The sequence below is a fragment of the Colletotrichum godetiae genome (genome assembly GCF_030913485.1).
Source record: "Colletotrichum godetiae strain CBS 193.32 chromosome Unknown BDP55scaffold_40, whole genome shotgun sequence".
In the NCBI taxonomy this organism is placed as follows: domain Eukaryota; kingdom Fungi; phylum Ascomycota; class Sordariomycetes; order Glomerellales; family Glomerellaceae; genus Colletotrichum; species Colletotrichum godetiae.
Genome location: NW_026851288.1, coordinates 71,322 through 93,996, shown reverse-complemented (window position 1 = coordinate 93,996; position 22,675 = coordinate 71,322). Strand labels below are relative to the sequence as shown.

Sequence of the window (22,675 nt, the reverse complement as noted above, 5' to 3'; positions counted from 1 at the left end):
GTCGATTCTGTACTCAATCCAACCTCCCACTAAACAGTCGAGCCAGTCGTGCCGCACGTGGAAAATAGCAATGGATTGCGACAAAGATTCTGCAAAATGAATTATCCACTCACTACCTCGAGCTCCTCCGGTAGTACAATCTCCATCCGGCATGACGTGGAAGGGATGCCCTCTCACCGGCCAAACACCCACCACCGCCTATTCTATCACCAAAGAATCAAAAAGGCTGTTCACACAACAAGTCCCTTCCCTGACATTTTCACTTCACAGAACCCGCTCCGGGCTCCCGCGCCTGGGATGAACCTCCATGCTTTACGCGTGTGCCTTGCTTCCAAGTACCGCCCACATCCTTTCCTACCTGCCCGCCCTTTCAGCCGCCAGAACAGGAGCGCTGTTCAGCAGTGCTAAATGGAAAAAGATGTGGTAAATATTCTAGTGGTTGCATCGAGCTTTGGCCCCCATCGCGGCACGGCACGAAAAGAGGTGCTTGCAATGAGGTCGTTCATGCTCTGCAGTGCAAGCTGGCCGTGGGCATGAAGATGTTCAATTTTGGTCCTGGATTTTTCAAGTGACTCTCACTCAGAGGGTCGCCAGCTTGAAGGCTCGACGTCTGTTCGATATCATACTCTCTATCTTGTTGTTCTTTAGTCCTCCTTCTTTTCATCTCGCCAACACGAGGCCTCCAAGTGCAGTTCGTAATGACGGCGGCTCATTCGGGATTCCAATAATCTGAACTCAACGTTCCCCCTGAACCTAATTGAATCCCGTCTCTCTTGCCCCCAGACATTGTTCATGCCCTTATGTGCATACATCAGAGCTGTGACTGAATCGTCCGTGACAAACCGCAATTGAATAATGCAAATGATTGTTTCCGAGCACGTTCACCTACGGTACTTACCTCACCTACCTCATGCTGCAATTCGCAAACAACAGACCAACAAGGCTTTCAGGCTCCTTCAATTGCTTGGAACCACCCAGGATGAGCATTTTGATGCTGGCAATGGGATGAAAATCAACGGACGATTGGCCCACTATTTCTCCCATTTCCCACACACAAAGCCGCCGCCCCCATGGGGCATATGCACAGAACAGACACTCTTTTACATGCTTGTTTGGAATCGTAAGAAAGCTGTTTCCAAACAACTTACGGATAGCACAAAGGTTCTCATGCGCAGCATCTGATGTTGCCGCACCTGTCACCAGATGGCATTCCCGCCTTCCTCAAGCTTATGCGCTCCACCAGCTTGATTTGAGACTTGAGTTCATCTCATAATCTACGTCACGAGTCCTGCCCTTCATCAAGCATGAAAATGGCGATTGGGTATTCCAGGCCCAAATTTCAGTCTCTTGCAGGGCAGCTAAGGTGATACTGCGAGGATACATCGTCCATGCACTATCTCGGGTTGCAAGCCAAGTTCCTTCCGCCTCTGCTCAACAGCCTACTTGGAGCAGCATATCCATCGGATCCATACCGCTCAAAGCTCCCTCCAAACTCGCGAAATCAACATCGTTGAGATCGAAGTGACGACCGAGTCCCTCATCGTAAGCACTAGCTAGATAGTCCTCGTTGATTGTGCCCGTTGCCTCTGTATAACCCGATGTGCCCACTCCAGGGGCTTCACCTTTCATGGCGGGATGGACAGGTTGGCCATCGAAAGGGTGGGTTAACTGACGGACATAAGTGAGCGCTGTCTCGAGCGTACACGTAGACTTGCACGAAGCCAAGTTTCTCTGTATCGATTGAAGGGATTCTTTCCCGCCCTTTCAGTCAGCTTGCTCATCGTCGGAAAGCATGAAGAAATATACTTACTGCCGAGACGATTTGCTGTACCAAGCATGTCAGAAAGGCGGGTCATGGAGGAGACAGGTAGAAGCGATGCTCACCTATAGGCCAACGAGTCCCTATCTGCACCATAAACAACTCCAGTAGGTCAAGCTGGGAGGAGTTCGGGGATGCCTCGGGCGAGAGCGCTCTTTGGAAAGCCAAGATTGCGCCGACCAAAAGAACAATGTAGGAGCACATCGGGTCGACGATGTCAAGGTAGGCCGGCTTCCATTTGCCCACGACGTTAGCCGCATCATTTGCCTTGTCTAGAATCGAGTGCCAGTGCGCTGTGAGATCGGGAGCCGCTGTGGTCGATGAGCTGCTCATCTCGGCAGCACAGATGGCGAGTAGCAAGTCGGAACTGGAACATTAGCTCACGTTTCCGAATAACATGCGGTACGATATCGAGCGAGGTACACAATCTTACCAAGACCAGACAAGCAAGTTCTTCAGCCGACACGCATGGTCATCCCCCGTCTCTCCTATGCTTATATTCCTCACAGGCTGAAAGTACCACGGAGGCAGCGCAAACGCCGTGGCTGCGCTATCGCTCTCGAGCTCTTGAAGGCAGTTCTCCAAGCCTCGACCGCGGCCGGACTTTGCTAGAGACCTAAGTTCTGTCACAGATCTCACAAAGGAGCACACGCCGAGATAGAGGCTCTGGTTCGTGCAAGCCGGCTGGGAAAACATGGCCCTCATCGTTCGCCAGTGCTTTCGATGCTTTGACCCGTGCCGGAACAGGTCCCGGTCTTGTTCTAAGTTGGATCCTGGCTGAAGTTCGGACTCGGCGAGCGATTCGGAATGGAACTTGATCTTCTCTTCGAGGCGGCTTGAGATCGGGTTTGGCGAAGCCCTGCGGTTTCTCTAAGTCAGCACAGTAGAGCCAACTTTGCAGCTATGCCCAACTTTGACTTACGTGATGGCACAGCAGCAGGAGTCGAGGCGGTAGATACACCACCATACCCTGTTCCACTCCTCCATCTCGGCATCAAGGTCCTCTACCTCGTTATTCCGGCTCGCTGACAGTCCGTCCCCGCTGCCCGGGTCCTCCTCGCTGCCGAGATAGAAGACCGACCCCGAACGATTACGCTTTCCTCCGAGGTGCATCGTGTAATACAGATCAGCCATCCTGGTGATCTTGGTGGTTTCGGTGACAGTTGCCCACGTCAAGGAGTCAGACATAGCGTGAAGGCACAGGAGGAAAGACGCTTTCAATTCGTCGACGCTGAGCTCCGAGTCGTTTGAGAGACTTTCAGCTCGTTGGGCAAAGTCTTCTGGTGACCATGGCATGACCCCTGGGGTAGCGAATCGTGATGACACAGCGAACAGTGCGATTTTGAGACGTGGTGACATGTGGATCGCGTTTCTGAGTCGCCTGTCTGGACAAGGCTCGAATAATTGGTAGTTTGGCTGAACGTGTTTGAAGTAGAGATTCAATCTTTGAGCGCTTCGTTAGTCACTGGTTTCTCACGTCTCTTTACCCCAAGGATAGATGCCGGTCACCCACAGGTAAGTCTCCATATCGATGCTGAAATTTGAGCCGTATGACAGCGGCCTTCCCAAGCCATTTCCAGACCAAGACAGGAGGGACACATCATCAATGGCGCTTATTCGATTCGAAGCTCTAGATGGTTCAGAGACCAAGCCGTCGGTGCATATCGTAGTGTCCCGTGCTCGACCACTTGAGCTGCGCTCTGGAGAGGTGGTCGACCCATCAACAGTCGAGTGTTTGGGTCTTTTGGTACATCCTTTGGGAGGTCCTAGGATACGCCGCAATACATATTAGGAAACAAAGTCGAAGGAAGACTCTGTGCAACACAATTACCTGGTTTTCTCCTTCGTTTGGTATATGAACAACCTATGCGACGCGTACGGCAGTTTCCACAAGCAGGACGAACTTGGTCACCTATTCCAAGTTCACGCGATCAGTAAAACTATGTGGTGGGAGAAATGCCACCGTTTCTGAGCAGCTCAACCTCTTACATTTCGTTTTCTTTCTATGGAAGTAGTGTCAGTTGAGAAGCCTCCTTCAGATGGGGACAGTTGGAAGCGAGCCAATGGATGAGGACGAACATTCTACAGTGGTCACAGACACGCAGCTTTGCCTCATCTGACTCTGGAGGACTCAAGCCATTGTCTGGGGTAAGATGATTAGCTACCGGGATTTGAGGCGACTCACGCGACATCACGATCCGAGAGCCCGGTAGCTCAATGATACCCCGAATCGTAAGCCCACGTACTCAAAACAGGTAAGAAGAAATCCGGTAGTGTACAATGTGAACCTAGGAACAGCCTGTCTGGCAAGAGACAAAAGAAAAGCCTAGAAGTCGGAGCTGCTTACTATGGGGGATGTAGACGGAGACGGCGTTTCGTGCTGCAGCCAGCGGGACATATGCAGAGGACTGGAATAGGCTTAGGAATCCCGTTTCTTTGCGGGGTAGCCGGTGGAGATGCCGGGAGATCTTCATGGGGCTCTCTGTACTTCATCGCACTCTGACGTCTCTGTTTCGGCCTCGGCAATTAGGAGCGGCCCGGGACCTTCTGCAGTGAATTGATTTATGATGATCAAACAATCGCACTTCATTTGCAACGGTTTTCAACTCTGGGTGAACAACATTTATCCACAACAAAGTCTACGATCGAGCCACGCCGAACTAAGCAAGAATACTCGGACTTTCTCTAACCTCGGAGCTACCCCAATGGAACTTCACCACAGCTTACATAGCAACGCATATTAGTATTCAAAAGAATTGTTAAATATGCATCCGCACACAAACACGAAACATCAAGACCAGCCACTGCCTTATTCCTTGCTAGCTCTGATCTCCGGCGTCCGCGGGCTAAAGCGAACCAGCAGACCCGACTGTTTCGCGAACCAGAACGTCGTCACCTGCCACTCCGGCTCGCTCGAAGCCCAATCAAGACTGAACCGTCTCAATATCTGAGGCACCACCTTTCCAACTTCCATAATTGAGATATTCTTGCCGATGCAAGTACGGACACCAGCCCCGAACTACAGTTAGCGAAGCAAACAGTCAGCATATTCCTTCGAGGTGGTCTCGACTTCGTCAGAAGATTCAAACGTACACTCATGTTATGCCGCTCCATCGTCTTGACAGCTTCGACATCGTCACTGAGCCAGCGCTCGGGCCTGAACGTATCGGCATCATCGCCAAAGATGCTCCGGTTGCGATGGATTACGGCAGCGTTCATGCCTACGACGGTGCCGGCCGGTAGGTGAACCCCAGATATTTCGGCGCCGGTCTCGGGAACGATGCGTTCGAGGGGGTAAGATACTCCTGGGTGCATTCGCATAGATTCTTTGACACATGCCTGGCTGTGCGTCGCATCAGTTCATTAGAGTGAGTCATTGAGACTCGGGTGGGGGGAAAGACTTACAGGTATTCGAGCTTCTGGCTCTCCCCAAAAGTGACAACGGGTGAAAGTTCTCCTCTTGCGTGTGCTTCGTCGATCTCCTTCTGCAGAATATCATATACGCGCTTGTCGCGCAAGACATAGTAGAAAAGAGCTCGGAGAGCGATGCCAGTCGTGTCACTGCCGGCCAGTCTTGTTGAATCAAATAGTCAGTACAAGCCACTTTGTAAGATATTTATTCTTTCTTACAGGTTGTTCATCAAGTGATTCATCATGTCTCGAGTACTCATATGTTCGCCAGTCGACGCTTGTTCTCGTCGAAGATATGCTAGGAAGTCCCCTCGTTCAGAAGAATCTTGTTTGGCATCGTAGTCTCCGAGGCTCTCCATTACCATCTACTTCTAGTCAGCTTGACTCGACCCGAAGAATGAAGAATGACGCATGATGTCCATACTCACATTCTGAACTATAGGCAACGGATCATCCATTCCGATTTTAGCCAGTATATTTCTCAACGTCACGTTGCCCAATAGATATTTGTGCAAGACGGGCACCTGCCCAACGAGGCCGCCGTATCTGAGCCCTTTCTCAATTCCAGAGATGACACCATTGACATCGGAACGGGTCTCCATGAACCCAAAGCGACGGGAGAACGTGATAGCGCCGATGACGTCGAACGCGTACCACTGTACCCAGGTGCCCAGATCGACCACCTGACCCTGCATGTCGGCCATTGCATCCGTGAACATTTGCGTGCAGGGATCCACCAGATACTCGAGGGTTCGGATGGACGTCATGGAGTACTTTTGGGCCACTGGTCGCTTGAGAGCTTTGTGCAACTCGGGGCTGGTCGCCGTGAACATGCTGGGCATAGTCTCGTCCTCGTAGATGGCGTCCAGGGTGTTGTAGAAGTTGGACTGTGAGCCGCCAGTGTTAATTTATATCGCTTGGGCTCATCTTTCAGTTGCGCATACCTTGATAAATTTAGAAGTTATGCCATAGATGATTTGCAGAGCTGCCGGGTCAGAAATGTCCACCACGTTGGGTGCAGTTCGAACAACTGGCCCGTACTTGTCATGAAGTTTACGGTAGTCTGTATGGGCATTGCCCTTCCAGACGAAAAATACGCGCCATAGCGGAGTAAATCTAGCGAAGAAGGGCCCTGGGACTTTACTGAGGCCGGGGCGGAAAGCTACTCGCAGTGAGTTGGCGAAGAAGACGAGTAGGAAAAATAAGAGCCCAAGTGCAGCGTGATGAGAATCGATGGGTAGCATGGTTAACTTTGAAAACGGGTGTAGGAGAAGGATGCAGTTTCATTGTGTAGCGTAAGTCGTCGGGTGATGAACAATATATACTCTACACCCGGGGACTTAGTAGGGATTACCAAAATACAGTGCACCGTCCCAAGGTTTTCATCTACCTTATGTTGAGCCTGGATGGATTTTACATTGCTCTAGTCTTTGTGGGGAAGTCGGAGAATCTGAGCTCAGGACTTCTCCTCACTTCGCACCGGCACATCACAACCTGCGGGGCATCCAGAGGATCCTCCGGCGTCTCAGGCCTGGCACACTTGCCACCCGGTGAATCGTTACTGGAAGAGGTGGATCAAGTTGCCGTGCATAGCTTTGTTCGAATATTGGCATCCAAATACTTATGAATGCACATCTACCTACCTTGCCATCATGTACAACGATTGACTGTATTCTACTAGACTAGCCCTTGGTCCAAGGGATCACAACGGCCGACGTTTGGTCAGTGTACGACCTGTAAGAAGATCCAATCTTTGAAGCTTAGGGTAACAACAATATACAGTCATTACCTGACTTCTTAACTCCATGCAGAAACCGAACCTGACCGAAGTCATCTCCCAAGTGCTCATGTCGGTTCCCAGGATTCCGTCGGCACAGCTGCCGGGTTTTCACTGCCGGCCGCCGGAACGTTGGGGCCCAATCCGGTGCGACATTGAGGTTCCTCCGGACCCACTTCAAGATGCTCCGGAGTCTACCCCCACCCCCGCCGGTCATCACCTACGACCGAAAGGCCGTCATTCATGCTTACCACCTGCGCTTTAATATCGCCTCCGTCATTGGTTTAGGAAAAATTGCATCGCATTCACCAGGATGTCACTTGACAGTACCTTGCTTTCTCCACTTTCTTCTTCGACTGCACAAGTACTCAAAGGCCGTGTGTAAGTTAACGCACACACTTTTGGCCACCCCAATAATTATAGTATTATTAATTCAACCCACTTTCACGGAGGAATAATGGTGCTTGTCACATGGCATCTTGAAGCCAGATCCAACTTATTGTCAGTCTTCTAAACATAGCATCAGCCCTTTCAGTTCGTAGTATAAAGCGCTGCTATTCATCGGCTCGGGACAGGATATCGGAGGAGTGACTGGAGAGTTGTTGTATGAAAGGGACTTCATAGACACCGACAACTTTAAGGGAAGGACACCTACCAGCGTGTTGACAATATAGAGATTGCCCTGACAATTTTCGAGTGCTATACTCTTGTCAGCGTCTGTTCAGTGACACGAGTTCCTTCTGAGCTGTATCCCGATATGCTATAGAGCCACGTCCGAAGTTGAAAGACTTGGCCACCAATCTCTCCCAGTCGCATCTTCTCGCGGTCTTGACAAGATCATGACCATAATATTAGCAAGTAGCGTATATTTATCACCGATTCAGTCCAGACAAGTCATTCTGCGCCGCTGAGACCGAACATCAGAGTGTTCCCGAACGTTCGGTGGGCATCCTGAATACATATGTGTGAATGCGAACAATGCGATGGAAATAACTACCGCACGTCCTCACTCTCGTCAGTTTAACATGCACGGGCGAAACGAGTTTTCAAGGTGGTGAAAATGTTGCTAAGGTCCTAAGGAGGTCCGATCAATTCTACCAGATAGTCAAGAGCGGAATGCATGTGCTACTTCACCATACAAGCTGAGTTCGGTAGTTGTGATGACACATAATTCTTGCTCGCCTTGCCAACGATGCATCAGTAAGTTCGAGATGGCGGTAGAGTATGATGAAAGTGATGCTAGCATCTATGGAAGAGCGCCCTAGAACAGGACTTCATTTCTTTGAACGTCTCCACATTATTCAAGTCATTATTTCACAAGGGCTGGATGTCAAAGCTGTCGTCAAGCTTGTATCAACGATGAGTGACTTCAGGCAGTAGTTTCACAAGCACTAGCCTGGGATGAACAGAATATAGAGGCGACAAACCACTTCAAGAGAACCCTGGCACGCAATCAGGACTCAGGACTTGAGTGCTTGTATACTGCAGTTAGATAGGAGCTAGGCGAGGCCATCGGCGGTGCAAGCATGCAGTATTACTGGGAAAGGAAATCAACTTGTACAGTCATACAATGTTTACCTGATTACATGGACGCGATGTTTTGTGAGACTGTAGTTTAATTACAGTATGTCATCAAGACCATCTTTCCTAGGTGGCCGGCACAACTATACAACATGAAGCAATGAATAGTCAAAGTTCATACTTCTGCCAGTATGATACAAACTTCGCTATTACCTCGTACGTCGAGTCCTCAATAACAATACTCCTGCTTTGTGCTTTAGTCACAAGGGTAATACCCTTGTATTCATGTTCGCTATTTGATTGAATTTCGCTCCATACAAGTGGCTGCCCTCAATCAGACTATAGCAGGCATCTCTACACAGGACACAATCATGTTCCAAAGTAAACCTTGCTTTCTGAACCTACATCTGCATTGGGATATACACCCGGATCAATATGAATTAACGTTAAAGATACTCGTCCCAAGCCGGATACTTACTTGGCTGCTCCCGTGTCTACATTCAATCTTTGAAAGTCGTGATTGATTCGAGCTCGCTCCACCTCGCAGCTGTAGCGCAACGTAGCACTCGGAAATGATCGTCGTGTCAAGTTGCAGGCGGTCTCATATCGACGCCGCCAAGCCCACAGAATTGTTTGATCACCACGCGACAGCTCGCCAACTCCTGCCCCCTCTTCGACCCTCCCCCGTGTCACAGGAATGTATGCTTATAATAATCTCAAAGTCTCAACCTTGCCGTGCGCTCCTGCGGAACACCCTGGCTACGAGGATATTAAGAAGACCGCCATGCTTTCTTAGGTTGCTGAGTTTCGCTAAAGAGCGGGTAGTGTCAGGACATCCTGGCCGTGGACGACACAAGTGATACAGGAACCAGCAGTTGATCGTCACTGACGGCATACGCTTTTCAGCATGGTGCCAGGGATAGAATTTTCAAATTCTGGAAATGCTATCACAGAAGGTTATATTACATGGACTAGCTTTCGGAGTGGTTGCCAATACCTCGCCTTACGCGAGGCTTTGGGTGGCGATGAAGACTAATTAACTATCTGCTAAATGTATCATTAAAGTTAGTGTTCCAGAACCTTGAACGTCTACCGCTCGTCAAATACTGTTAAGGTTGACTAGACGAGATTAACACGGTATCATACATCTTATGAATCACTTTGTCAATCTATAACACCTGTAATAAGCCGACTCAGAGTTCCCGAGAGACGCAAAAGCTTTCTCTGCATTGAACTTGGGGATGCATGGCAGCATCCCACACGGATCGTTATCCCGCTTTAGATGCGAGTGCCTCGCTTTTCTTGCGGGGTAATTCTGAACCTCTAAACTTACTTTGCCATCCTAGCCATTGACTCCAGCGGGTAAATTGAAATCAGGGTAGTTCGATAGAGTTGCATGTCTGACGTCCACGATAATGTAGTTTCATCAATTCAAGCATATTTCGAGCAAGGCAGTCCCTTGGTAATCTCCAATACTCTTAACATCGGAGCGGACCAGACATTGCTGCGACTTGCCAAGAGTCATAGTGAACCGAAGAAAAGACGACAAATTCGCGCTCAGTTACAGCATTTTCGAAATCGAGAACATATTGGCTGTAACGGACTGTGGCTTGGCGCATCTGGAGTCTTCGTGATGCCCGACCATTCAAAAGCTCGGATGAGTGGGATCAAGTCGTCCAGAGGAATTAACCACCCGACGTTGGGCAGAGGCTTAAGCTCGAGAAAAGTGGCCGGTTGGACCTGCCCGTGGCCTCTCACGGACGTAGGGACGAGGAGTTGGCTACCACCTACGGAACGAACACCCTTTGAGGTTCTCGCGAGCCTAACCGCCTTTATTTGAACCTTTCAGGCAAACAACCGAGACTTTAAGATCGATGACGAGGACTGCCAACCCAACCTTGAGGTTAACCTTGACGGCAACTCTATTGCCAACCTTTTCGTAAATACGACATGGACCGTTTGTTCTGCGATTGGGAAAGAAACTCTCGTTGGAAAAAAAAAAACACAGAGTATTGGTTCACGCAACTGTAAGCTAAATGGCACCAAGGTTTCGGGGGACACCTCAAGGCTAACCTTACAGACGACACCATCTTCGGCACACTCGCACCGAGCATCTCTTTTGATGATCGGCACAAAAGTCTTGCTGGGCATGGGAAACCTGTGCCGAACAGCGGTCGTCTCAGGACATACTGTCTCGTCTGATCTTCGCACACGCCCCCCCCCACTTTTTCACTTTCTCACGAATGACGCAAAAGGAGGAAACTTACTCGGGACCATCACCATCACGACCACCTTAAACCCATTTAGCTTTTTTCTGCCCTCCCAGGCCCGAGGGAACGGACTTTCAGGAAGTGAGAGAGACCGCCTCCCACCTTCCCGACCCCTGGAAGCACATCTCCAACGGTTACGACGCACGCGCTTTTCCCAGTGACACCGCACACGAACTGTCTCGTCTAGACATGCCCTCTATTCTTAGCTATCCCAGGCTCCCCTTCCCGCGTGGGAGGTTTTAGCTCCGCGAATTCATGCCGTTTGGGCAATTTGCGCGGCACTTTAAAATCACCCGCGTCGACATGGGATGCCATCCCAGTGGTTGGGTTCGAGCAGACACAACCCCGAGAAACCTGACGTACGCCTGCGTCCGTGACATGGGGCGTGAGCATAAGCATTTGCTGCCAGCTGGTCCTCAAAATCGGAGGCAAAGTCGTGGGATCACATACCGTGTACGACTATGGAAAATCCTCCGAGAAGATTAAACTAAGATGCGTAAGGCGCCGAGCATCTCGACCGTCCCAGATACAGGTTCAACTGTAAGCCCCTGCATACCAGGTAACAATCCCTCGCATAAGCATGCATGGCCGGAAGCTCTTTCAGGTCTATGGTTGGCTACTCGAGTCTCCGACCACCCGGCACCAAATCAACTGCACGTCTGGGTACGGGATCCCCAAAGAACGCGCGTAAGCTCAATACCCTTTGAGTGACGAGTTCGGCGCCGTTTCTGGGGCCATGATCGAGCCACCCAGTATCCACCCCCACCGGCCCGACACTCGAGCCCGGAGCCGGCCCCAGTCCGTCGCGGCCGAGGGTAACAGCCCTTTTTTCGACACGCATGGGACTGCTGGAGACTGGGTAAGGTACTGTAGCGCGCGGCGATTTCGAAGAACAGACATTGGTTCGGCCTTATTTTTGATCTTGTGTGTCCCATGTCCGCGGGCCGTTTACGTCCTCCGCCTGATGCTAAACTTCTAAAGTGGGTGATCGGGCCCATAATATCAGACTGGCATGTTCGGAAAACCCGGTTATGTGGTGCTTTTCAGCCTCATCCCCCCTTACATTGTGTATGATCGATCAATCGTCAAGATACACTCACCTGAAGACGTACAAAGATTATGGGTCAAGGAGGCAAAGAAACCGCCGGAAACGAGTGAGATTTGCAGATTGGAAGCTCTTTAATTCCTTGTTCAAGGAGTATCCCCTCCCCATCTACGGAGTAGTCCCACGTGGGTTTAACTAGTCTAACCCTCTCGAACCCTGGTAAAAGGCTCCTCAAGGCCTGCAGGCGACATGGAGATGAATGGAGGCAGTGCAGTGCCGCGTTCACTTCATTTCGGACAATTGGTCAGTTTTGCATCTTGGCTCTCCCCCGATTCTCACCAACAAATTGCCAAGGATCTTGAACGCGAAGCCGCGAGACTGCTGCAGTGAGGAGGGCTCTGCACAGGTTTCCTCCGGCCAGTTGCCGAATCTATTGGTGAGGGTGGGAAATGGGACCACTCAGACCAGGACTCGAAACGAAGTGCGATCCTTCCACCACCAATCCCATCCCCTCTCCTTTTGTTCGGCATGACTTGCCCTGGCTCGTTTCATTCGGACTACAAACCCATGCTGTCAAGATCTTTGCCGTGTATGCTTCTTTAGCGGATCCAAACGTCGGAACAACTTCTGTTCCTTTTGGGCATTATTCGGGCGCCTGTCCATTTCCATATTAGCACCCACGGCGCCCTTTTTTAAACAATAATCTTACCATGCCACCGGCCCAGGTTCATTGGCCCTGCAGAGCTTGCGTGTCGCGTGCCGGGGGTTCCGCCCGGAATGCGACTGCTACGCTTGTGCTTCCGGAATAAGTGAGTGCAGCAAGCAATTGGTGCTCTCCCAACTGGCCAAAGTACGTTGGGTATTCAGGGGCAAATCGCAATGGATATTGGCCGAGCGATGACGGTAGAAGTTTGTCTTGCAGAAGACTGGAATCGAAATGCAATTCTAGAGCAACGCCTCGGAACTCGGGAGCGGTCATGACTATTATCTTGGGATTTGCTTGCACTCTTTAGGGGGCCATTCCCTCTCCACAATAATGTCTCAAGAAAGGACACGCGCGGCATTGTGCCGTTTCAAGATAGATAATACGCCGAAGTGATCAGTTGACTTGACACTGTAATTTTTGACTCACTGGGTAGTCGCCAGAGAAACTAGCAAACCGACTCGACGGGCGTCTCAGCGTGTGGATCATGATGGCGACGGTGTAGGACAGCCAAAGCGGTTCTAGAGCACTACAAAGAAAATTCCAAGACTACCGCATTTACCTGGACGATATTTTGTCCGTGGAACGAATTGCAAAGCCAAGTTGACGGATCCTTTGATGTCGCGGTGTCTGGCTCCGTACGTCAAATAGTGAATGAATCCTCAGGCTATGTCCGCACATTGTGTCCGCTTCGAAAACAACACGACAAATGGTCAATAATTCGGCTGGTAGCATGAGGAAACACCGCGCAATGAAGCAATAAATTGAGGTAAATAATGGGCTCTAACATATATTACAATGAAGATAGTTTGATTCTTTGCTTGCCATTGGCTTTTTCGATGGGGGCGAGTTGACGTCTGAAGTGTTTTTTGATACCATGACGCGCAGATGCTGGTCAGAACAATCTCAGAAAAGAGTCTTCTCCCAGTTTTGCATACCAATTTCAATTAGAGCCAAACCAAACGTAAAATTATATATTCCAAGCACAATGATAGCCCCGTCAAGGGTCCACGAGATGTTAGCTGTTGATTGACATCTAATGAGTTGGCATGTGGTGCTCGCAGTACCTAGGGGGCATTGGATTTCAGAAAGCTGACAGACAATCAACGCCATCCCCAAGACTGCATCACAGCAATCGCAAAATTTTGGCTTGATGAAACCTATGGCTCCGAAAGGCTTGTTCAAGTTACGAATGCCCATGGATAAGACTTTCTAAAGCCCTCTAAGTTTCTAGAATTAGAATTTTAGATATAAATGTATTTCATGGTTAATGGTCGTGCCATTACCATCAGACCTTTCAAAAGGGCCCGAACGATGAAGCCGGTAGCACGTGTAGCTGTGTTCTTTGACAAACATATATCGATTCAGATGTAGCTCCCAGCAGGTCGTTACGTGAAGTTATCAAGCTTAGAGCTACCGCAATGGCGGACCTCCTCATCTTCAAGCTCAGAACAGTCAATCGGAATTTTCCAGAGCGAACATAGCTGTTCCTATTGTTCATGAATCTAGTCTGCTATTAGTCTATCAAGACTATTCATTTGAACAGACGACCGCCATAGCACCCAACTATCCCATGACCTTGTCAACGACATGATACACTAGCCAGCGCCTCCACCCTCACAAGATGGGCGTGATTCTACAATGTCCGGAATGGCAAAGAGAGGCGTGTCTCCAAGATACATAGACAGCTACCTTGAGGTACATCAACAACATTCTGATGAGTTGTGAGAGGCATAGGGGAGTACGGGCACGTCAAAAGGCGAAGCTTTGGATAAACTCATCCATCAAGGGGAGGTGAAACTGCAAATCAACACTTGGCATCCCAAAATCGCTCGTCGACGCAACCATCGGGTATTACGACCACTTCGTCGGAGACTCGGCCACAAACGACTAGCCGGCACTGACCACATCGAATAGGTACGGAGTCAGTCTTCCAGCTTGGAGACTGGACCACCCAGGAGGCGGCGGGCGGCGGGGCAACCAGACAAGAAACATCGCTCACCTCCTGAATTGTTTCCCATTGAACCGCTGCCATGCTGCAAGGCAAAAGTCTGTATTTTCCCAGGCTCTTGGCCTTGGCCCTGCTTCGAGAGGCCCAATGGTGAGGAAAACGAACACGCAGCCAAGCGGACGAGAATAGCAACTGGGAAAATCAGTGAGGTTAAATCCACCGTACTACCTCACGTCCCCCTAGTCAGAAAGCAACTTTTCGCGACACGCTATCTCTCGCCAAGACTCCTCTATTCTCCTAATCCTTCCAATCTCCTGCGCCGTTTGGCCGTACGGGCCCGCCAAGATAACCCAAATTCCCTCCTGAAGCAAGTTTACCCATGGCTCCTGTCGTTCATTCCCCACCGTACCGAAGCTAGATTCGTCAAAGCTTGCCTCGATGGTGTTTTGAGTATGTGCCTGTCAAGGACCGTGCTTTTGTATGGACCGTGGATGAATCGACAGGGGGTGGGGGAGAGAGAGAGAGAGAGAGAGAGAGAGAGAGAGAGAGAGAGAGAGAGAGAGAGAGAGAGAGAGAAAGAGGCATGATGTTCGCACCCGTCCAAGTTCAACCAAAAGAACCGATTGAGTGTGCTGTTCTGGCTGTCGTCCACCCCAGAGATCAGAGGGGGCATGTGCGTTCTGTTCCCGGGAGGAAACATTTGGCGAAGGACGTCGTCTCAGGAGGCGATTCTAGACGATGGGAGAACGGAGGATGACAGTGGACATCAGATCCACGGCGGCTAGCGCACCTTGCTCGGAGTGCGACCGTACAGGCTACAGTACACTTACAGGCACCAGACCCGAAGCCTTTTCTCTCTTTCGTCTCTACCGCCGTCCGTCGGCACCCCTGGGCAGTTGGTCGGCTTTACTTGCGCATTCTGAGACTTGGCTTCCTCTTGATGTGACTATGACCCTCACGAGATCGAATATGTGGGAAGGATTTTGGTGGGGGGGGGGGGCATCCAGTATTTTTTTGGAGAAGGCGAACATTTTCCCCAAGGGGACGATGGATGCGCATTCGGAATCCAAAACGAAGTGTTGACGAGTTCAGTGATGGTAGGTATGGAGAGCTCCTATCACCACTTATTCAGAGTCCTAATCTCACTTTGAGCCCCCTCCCGACTCCGAACCATACAGACACTGAGCTCGTTTTGCTTGGCTCGCATTTGATCCATAATAGCTTATTGAGGGGCCCCTTCCCATGTCCGGCAAGTCTTTCCTCACTATGTCTTCCCCCTCGAGGGAACCCCAGCCCTTGGCAACGTCAGCCATTTCACCCAATGGCACGCACCGGATCTCCAAAGACTTACTCGATGGTAGACCAAATTCCGGAAAACTTGCCGTAGTATCTGGTGACCTGAGCAACGGACATAAAGTTGGTGGGCTTGAGTGAATGCCGACTACCGTGGTGTTCAACACGTTGACCTCCAAGCGACACGAGCCAGCCTCGATGGCTTTCATGTAGTCTGTACGCCGTCGTGATCGCGGTGCAGTGCGGTGCCCCGACTCCGACGTCAAAGTTTACGTTAAGCGCCAACAGCACGGCCGCGCGCGCATTCCAAGAAAACGAACACCACTTGGTCAGGAGCTCTTGGAAGATTTCCGAGAAATGATACAAGCTACAGGATGCACTGACAAAGACGGCGCTTCTACTGCACAAGTGGGCCGGCTTGACTTGGGGCGAGGTAGTTTTCCTACAGGTCAAGCAACAACCCACCTATGACCCCCTACTTACGCGTCCGTCAAGGCTAAGCTTCAAAGTCCATCCCAAGTTTATTCTGATTTACCCCCCCAGCCCAGCGGCTCTCTGTGCCGAATGTAAGCATACTACCCGTCAAAGATCCAAGCTGGCTTTTTTGTCAGCGCGCCCGCGCGCACACCCTCCTTCTTCACCCCCACGAGTCATAACGTGAACCTATCACAAGTCCGCCTAGAAGACAACTATGGGGGTAAAGCGAAGAAGGAGAGGCACGGGCTAAACGCAATCATCATGGCCTCTATGGGAAGGGAAAAAGGTTGAAGAGCGTTCTATCAGATCAGATCAGTCCCGCCCCCTCTCGATCTCACCACAGACGCCGGCCTTGATCACTATTCAGCAACGATGCCCATTCCTTACGCGTCAACCACCGCCGACACCCCCCCGCCAAGCGGCACTGGGTATCCGTCGGTATACGTAAAATTAAGGTAGCTCAGGTAGCTCAGGTAGCTCAGGTAGGGGGTCGCAAGCTGCTGCGCCTCAATGAGGACAGGCAAGCGGAATTTGATCCCGTCCCGCGTCCCGGGGCTGGGAAATGTTGAACACCCTCTCCCGGAAAGACGAACAGGATCAAGCAAAAAGATGAGAATGAAGATGTTGTCCATGGCTGGCGCACTTCAGAGAGAAAGGAATGACTGAGAATACCAGCAGCCATGATACCACCGACCTGTCCTCAAGACAGAACGCCAAGAAAACATTTGCCCTTTTCCTCCCACCTGTAACGACGCAAACCGAGCCTCCCCGTAAACGGTAGACGCTTCCCGTTCCAACTTACAAGTACCCACGAACGCAAGCTTTTTTTGTCAGCACCCACCACGTCCGGTCCCTTGACCTCAGTCAGCATTACCATTCCCATGAAATCCATCAGAGGGTCGTCTCATGCATGGAGTGGAGAAACCTGTCCAGATCTTGGCTTTTTCTTCCTTCTCCATTGTAATAATCCCAACGCCGTAAAGTAACTCGCGCGCGCGCGCGAGAGGGAGAAACCGATTGTGGAGGGACCGACCGTCTGAGCATGATGAGCATCTTGCCTCGTTTCGAAAACATGACGAACAAGCAACATCCATCCTTCCGCTCACGGGAAATCTCACACTTGATCTCCCTTATGGCGTACATCCCACTTCCCTTGAACCAACGCTATTGGCCACCTTGTGACGATGATCATTGATGCTTCTCTCTATCTCCGGGCTTCTCTTCAATCTCCACACCAGAGACGGCGAGGACATTGCCAAGCCAAGACTTCACATCATACCCCTCGAAATCCAACTCTAGATATTTGCCGTAATCATACGCTGCTCCCAAACGTCGCAAAAAAAACCGTCTCCTTCAAACATCATATTTAACGGAGTAATACCCACACAAGCAATAGAAATGGAGTCTTTCGGGGGCAGGATCCCAAGAAAACACGTCCAAAAACGGCCAATACAATCGAACCCCCGGACCCTGTCTTTGCCTGCCGGCCGACCGACCGCAACGGCACCAAGAAACCGACGCAGAAGCATTGAATGCTGCCGGCGCACCCCACAAACGCCCCGAATGGTAAATTGACTGCTGTCGTCTCTCTTCCCCCGTACGGTACGGAGTACTCTTTCTAGAGATAGGCCTTTTTCGAAGTAGTATTCGGACATTGCTCTAAATGACACCGTCTTGCACATCTCTCTACCATGTCTTTCCCATCTGACAATCGTGCTCCCAGTGCTCATGTTCAAGACCAATAAACGTAGGTAGACTGAGTCTAGGACCAACACCACCAACAAAAGAGCCTCCCATCCATCCATCCATCCCCCTCCCCCATCCACGTCCCCATCAAAAACCCCAGTCACACAAACCACGAACTGTTCCCCCCTTAGCACACTTTCCCACCTTTTCCCACCCACACCCTCGAACGAGGCCGTTTCATCTACGCGTCTATCGGCAGTGAACGTCGGTAGCCTCGTCACTCTAAATTCCCACAGACGTCTCTCTCCCTGCCTGGCTCTCCATCCCCTTCCCCACCAGGGTCATACCCAGGGCGGCCGCTTGGGATGTATCTACTCTACGAAAGTGCGGCAAGCATTGTACTCGTACGCTACACTCGTACCTGCTCTCCCTCGGCCACCGAAGCCCTCGTACAGGTAGGCAGGTAGATCGTCGTCCACCAGGCGAGGCGCCGCAACAACTTTCTCCGTCCGTCTTTTCTCGAACCATGACCCCTACCCTACACTACAACAAACCATCATCGTTCTCCGTCTCATGGATGATGGATCTCCCTCCCTCCCCTCCCCGACACCCTCCTCCCCTGCCAACCGCCTGATGCTTAACGCGACTTTAACCTAAACTGACCACATACCAATTGGCAAATGGAACCTCGTACCTTTTTCCTCGTTGTGTTACGAGGGGGGACATGATCTACCGACCGGCCATGCTTCCTCGGGGCCTCGTTAGGGACAAAAAAAAAAAAAAAAAACAAAGCTTGCAACTAAGTCTCCGTCAACCAATACTCCGCTGTCAGTTCGCCTCAGAAATTTGGGGACTCCATCCGCTTAGCCTCAGACTCAAAAGTCACCATCTTATCGTCGTAAGATCCTATAGAGCCACATGTTCGAAACCACTCTGCAACGTGACACCTTTCTGATTATTTCACTCAAGTCACGGGTGGGAAAGCAATACGCGCAAGTGAGTGTTGGTAAAAAGTGCCAGTCTATTTCGCCCGGTGATGTACCGATGGCGCGGATGAGGCAATCTCGTAATGCTATGTACTGTATAAAAAAAAAGTAACGACTGTTTCGATGCAAGACCTCTCTGTGGTAATGCCCTGGCTAACCCCTTTTTTACCGTGATGCAAACCAAACCCCGTGATCCGATATCGTGATCTCACGTTTCCCGATTGTTGAGACCGCCCAAAGTGGCTGGCCTGAAAAGTGATTCCCAAACGCCGCGGCGATGCTGAAGAAATGACAAAAAAAAAAAAAAAACCAAAAACACTGCTCGCAGGCTATTGTGCCAATGCAACCCAATTACGTCTTCGTGGACGTTTCCTCTTGGTCTCTCAGGACTCTACTCCTCTTGTTCCTAGTCGGGCACATTCTAGATGCAAAACTTGCGGTCCAGAGCCTGAAGCGCCTTGACGTCATGGCTCATGTTGGCAGGGCGATCAACTGGTGGCGGGAGACCGCCGAGGGCGCCGCCAGTCCGCGGTGAGCTGTTGGCACTGTTGATGCCCCCGTTGGCGCTGCTGGGCTCAGAGTTGGACGGAGTAGGGTGCAGCAGAAGTGCAGACAGGCTGGCCTTGTTGGGAAGGGGCGCTGTGCTGTTGCTGTCGGAGTGCGAGCTTCTAGGGGGCGAGACAGACAAAGTTCTGTTGGGAGGAGTGTGTGTGATCGGGTGGCTGGTAGAAGGAGCGCTGGAAACAGCGTTGATTCCCGGCAGAGTATTAGGGTTGCGGGGGCCGAGCCTAGGGTCGATCATCACAGCCTGGGCCGCTTGAGCTTGCAGATGAGAGATGCGAGGGGACTCAGACGCACGCGACTGTTGAATAGACGCCAGGCGAGGCGATTGGTGCTGCGGTTGTTGGATCTGAGCCAGGCGAGGCGACTGGTGTTGAGGAGCGTAGGGAGCCAGAGGCTTCTGGGCCGTGGGCGGAGGGAGAGGTGCCCGGTCGTAGGGAGACAGGTGGTGGTGAGGAGGTGCATGCACGTAGTGCGGCTGCTGCGCGGGCGAGTGTGATACTTGAGGAGGAGGCAGCTGGTGTTGCGGCTGTTGTTGCGGCGGGTAAGGTGATGTTGTGTAGTGGCTGTAAGGAGGCGTGGCCACCGGCGAGGGAGGCCATGAGTAGCCCGGCTGTTGTGCGTACTGCGGAGGGTAGGCTTGTGGCGGCATGGGCTGCTGAGGGTGCTGTTGTGTCATGTAGGGAGTTTGTTGCAGCATGGGCCCTCTTGTGAGAGCCGGTGTAGGGTTGCTATCGTGAAGGCTGGACTCGGGGTACATTCCCTTCATGGGAGTGATGTGTCTGAGCTGGGCATCGGTGCTTGGTTGCTGAAGCTCTGGTGATCCAGGGTGCGGTCTCGAGTAGTAAGAGATGAGGTGAAGGTGCTGGCCAGTGGAGGTGGTGATGCTGAAAGACTGCTTCATGAGGCCATCCGCCTTGTATCTGTAGCCTTCAGGCTCGCCGTCTTCCTGATCCTCGTCGCTGCCGCGGCCAGAGTCGGGAGTCTTGCCGGCACCGCGTCTGCCACCGCCGAAGCCGCTGCCACGCTTGCCCTCCATCTCGCGGTAGGTGAGAAAGCTACCGGAGACTCTGCTGGCGCTCCATGACTTTCCATCAGTCCACCTCCGCATACCAGCTTCCCTCTCGTCCCAAACAAAAACTGAGCCGGATCGAATAGATTGGCGTTCCTTCTCTGATAATCTGCGCTGGACACGAGGCAAGAGGCCAAGTCTGCAAGCCTCGAAGAGCTTAATAGCGTCTGCGGGTGTCCGCACAAAGCCGTGATATGTCTCCATGGTGATGATGGATAAAGTGTGATGAAGGTTGAGTGGTGAAGGAGAAGGAAAGTTGTGAAGCTACCAAGAAGACTTGATAGGTAGGATGGGGGAGAACCTTTATATCAAGGTGAGAAGAAAAGGCTGGTCCGAAAGTAACTCTCTAGTGGTCCTCCACTACGGCCCCACTGAGTTCGTTTGGGGTAGGGATAGTTCGAGTAGAAATCGGCACAAGTTGCCCTCGACAGAAAAAGATCCTTGGCCAGGTGCGCCCTATGGAGAAGACGGGTAATCCGCGGTCAAGAGAAGAGAGTTTTTTTGGGTTAAGCCGATAGCTATGGTTAAAACCCCGTGTGACCAGACTGGTGGTGTCCGTCTGTCACGCCAAGAGATTGTCCAAGGCAAATCAGGGTGAGACGTCTCGTCGGAAAACGCTGAAGGTCCAAGCTTTCCCACTGAAAGAGCGTTTGTTCTGTGAGGAAGCGGACGCGTGGGTGGTGAGCAGCGGGTGATGATACCGCTGACAAACGCTTCGAGAAAGAGAAACGAATTGCGTAGGCTAGATGACGCAGAGCAAAGTGGGTTAGCTTCTCAGGTTCTCGGCAGGTGAGGGCGACGATGAGCTCCTCGACGATAGGATGAAGGTGTTTCGCAGGCGGTGATGGGTGATGACAGAAGCTTATTCACAACTCGACAAAGAGATGGGTTGAGGCGCATTGAGTCGCACGTCAAGCTTCGGAAGGGTGGAGATGGTGAAAGTGAACGGGATGTTGGAGAGTTGGTGAGAGCTGCTTTTGGCAGGCTTGCGAGACGTGCCAGGTATGGAGTTCAAAGACGTTTGGCTGGGCTGGAGCAGCACCTGTACCATATATATCCTGATACAACACGCGCAAGCCCACACTAGCAGTCGCACCCCCCGGCGAAGGCCAAGCTTTTGGCGACAGGGGAGTCATGGTAAGGGAGGGGGGGCCAGGGCAAGCCAAGGTGGCAGGGGTACGAATGCAAAAAAGGGGGCGTGTGGGAGACGGAGGGGTGGAAGACGAAGACGACGACGACGACGACGAGGGGGGTGTGATGGAGACCCGGGAGTGTCGACAAGAAGACAGGACCTCCAAGACCGGGCATGGGTTGAAAAGTGACTTTGGGACTTGGGAAGACTATCCGTACGCTTCGAACCAAAGTGGAGGCGACCCGAGTGACCCAAAATTCCTTCTGGAATCACCCTGCGCGCGCGCGCACACACACACACACACACACTCTCTCTCTCTCTCTCTCTCTCTCTCTCTCTCCCTCCCTCTCTCTGTCTCTCTCTGCGCCGTCACAGCCGATCCACTGAAGAAGATGACGGGGACGGGGGTCACTGGCTTTCTCGACTAAAATTGCCTCTTGGGCTATCCCTGAGCGGGCTCAGTAGAGAGGCCGAGATGACCGATGGCCGAGTCGTACTTGGAAGCTAACTGTGGGAAAAGAGGCGATGTGCATGAATGATGGGAGGGTAGATGGGTTGAATTGCGTGCAGACTTGGGACGACGATCAAAATGTTCGAAGAATAATGGACAGAAGGGGGAAAGATAGAGTGATCAAGTTGGACGGTATTCTGCCGGCTAGTAGTGCAAAAGGTGATGGATGGGCACCAGGAAGCTTCATCAGACACGTGTGTGATCACCTCTTGACAGATGCCTCGTTTGGACGACTTGTCCTCGACGGTTGCACTGCAACTTCTTGATAGCGCTGATGCAGGAGAGTGATGTGCCGTCCATCAGCCCCTGCAATACCGCGGCCCCCAAACTTCCCACATCAGGGTAGACGTGAGGGTGACACTAGACACTCGAGGGGAGCAGTGGGTGACGCAGATGCAGCAGGCGCCCATTCCAACCAGGTAGACAATGCACCTGATCGACAACGAAGCTTGACTACGAC

General features: G+C 51.5%; 6 protein-coding genes across 6 annotated transcripts; all 6 read right to left on the bottom strand.

Annotated features, from left to right (window-relative positions):
• Positions 1 to 1,110: 1,110 nt before the first annotated feature.
• On the bottom strand, positions 1,111 to 4,385 carry BDP55DRAFT_673745 (uncharacterized protein). Its single transcript, XM_060575621.1, has 9 exons — positions 3,899 to 4,385; positions 3,809 to 3,822; positions 3,651 to 3,731; positions 3,333 to 3,585; positions 2,742 to 3,263; positions 2,253 to 2,678; positions 1,885 to 2,186; positions 1,811 to 1,825; positions 1,111 to 1,751 (listed from the first exon to the last, which is right to left on the bottom strand). The coding sequence occupies exons 1-9, from the start codon at positions 4,009 to 4,011 to the stop codon at positions 1,432 to 1,434; spliced, it is 2,046 nt and encodes a 681-aa protein (XP_060426152.1). The 5' UTR covers positions 4,012 to 4,385; the 3' UTR covers positions 1,111 to 1,431.
• Positions 4,386 to 4,436: 51 nt separating this feature from the next.
• BDP55DRAFT_616385 (cytochrome P450) lies at positions 4,437 to 6,474 on the bottom strand (the record flags this gene model as incomplete). The annotated part of the gene is made up of 6 exons (XM_060571267.1): positions 4,437 to 4,838; positions 4,913 to 5,162; positions 5,225 to 5,392; positions 5,450 to 5,581; positions 5,678 to 6,117; positions 6,175 to 6,474. 6 exons carry the CDS (start codon positions 6,472 to 6,474, stop codon positions 4,629 to 4,631), a joined length of 1,500 nt encoding a protein of 499 aa, XP_060426151.1. The 3' UTR covers positions 4,437 to 4,628.
• A 4,518-nt stretch (positions 6,475 to 10,992) lies between these two features.
• BDP55DRAFT_673742 (uncharacterized protein) lies at positions 10,993 to 12,028 on the bottom strand. Its single transcript, XM_060575620.1, has 3 exons — positions 11,899 to 12,028; positions 11,249 to 11,773; positions 10,993 to 11,163 (listed from the first exon to the last, which is right to left on the bottom strand). The coding sequence occupies exon 2, from the start codon at positions 11,731 to 11,733 to the stop codon at positions 11,446 to 11,448; it is 288 nt and encodes a 95-aa protein (XP_060426150.1). The 5' UTR covers positions 11,734 to 11,773; positions 11,899 to 12,028; the 3' UTR covers positions 10,993 to 11,163; positions 11,249 to 11,445.
• Positions 12,029 to 16,550: 4,522 nt separating this feature from the next.
• Positions 16,551 to 17,013, bottom strand: BDP55DRAFT_272475 (uncharacterized protein). Its single transcript, XM_060566425.1, has one exon. It carries the CDS (start codon positions 16,897 to 16,899, stop codon positions 16,651 to 16,653), a length of 249 nt encoding a protein of 82 aa, XP_060426149.1. The 5' UTR covers positions 16,900 to 17,013; the 3' UTR covers positions 16,551 to 16,650.
• Positions 17,014 to 19,360: 2,347 nt separating this feature from the next.
• BDP55DRAFT_558940 (Gti1/Pac2 family-domain-containing protein) lies at positions 19,361 to 20,776 on the bottom strand (the record flags this gene model as incomplete). Its single annotated transcript, XM_060569854.1, has 1 exon — positions 19,361 to 20,776. One exon carries the CDS (start codon positions 20,774 to 20,776, stop codon positions 19,361 to 19,363), a length of 1,416 nt encoding a protein of 471 aa, XP_060426148.1.
• An 878-nt stretch (positions 20,777 to 21,654) lies between these two features.
• On the bottom strand, positions 21,655 to 21,917 carry BDP55DRAFT_673731 (uncharacterized protein; the record flags this gene model as incomplete). Its single annotated transcript, XM_060575619.1, has 1 exon — positions 21,655 to 21,917. The coding sequence occupies exon 1, from the start codon at positions 21,878 to 21,880 to the stop codon at positions 21,656 to 21,658; it is 225 nt and encodes a 74-aa protein (XP_060426147.1). The 5' UTR covers positions 21,881 to 21,917.
• Positions 21,918 to 22,675: the final 758 nt, after the last annotated feature.

Coding starts and splice junctions, on each gene's coding strand:
- BDP55DRAFT_673742 (XM_060575620.1), bottom strand. CDS start 11,733: ATGGGACACACAAGATCAAAAATAAGGCCGAACCAATGTCTGTTCTTC.
- BDP55DRAFT_272475 (XM_060566425.1), bottom strand. CDS start 16,899: ATGGACAACATCTTCATTCTCATCTTTTTGCTTGATCCTGTTCGTCTT.
- BDP55DRAFT_673745 (XM_060575621.1), bottom strand. CDS start 4,011: ATGTCGCGTGAGTCGCCTCAAATCCCGGTAGCTAATCATCTTACCCCA. Junction 3,586..3,650: donor CAAACGAAGGAGAAAACCAG/GTAATTGTGTTG, acceptor GGCGTATCCTAG/GACCTCCCAAAGGATGTACC. Junction 3,264..3,332: donor ATCGATATGGAGACTTACCT/GTGGGTGACCGG, acceptor AAGCGCTCAAAG/ATTGAATCTCTACTTCAAAC.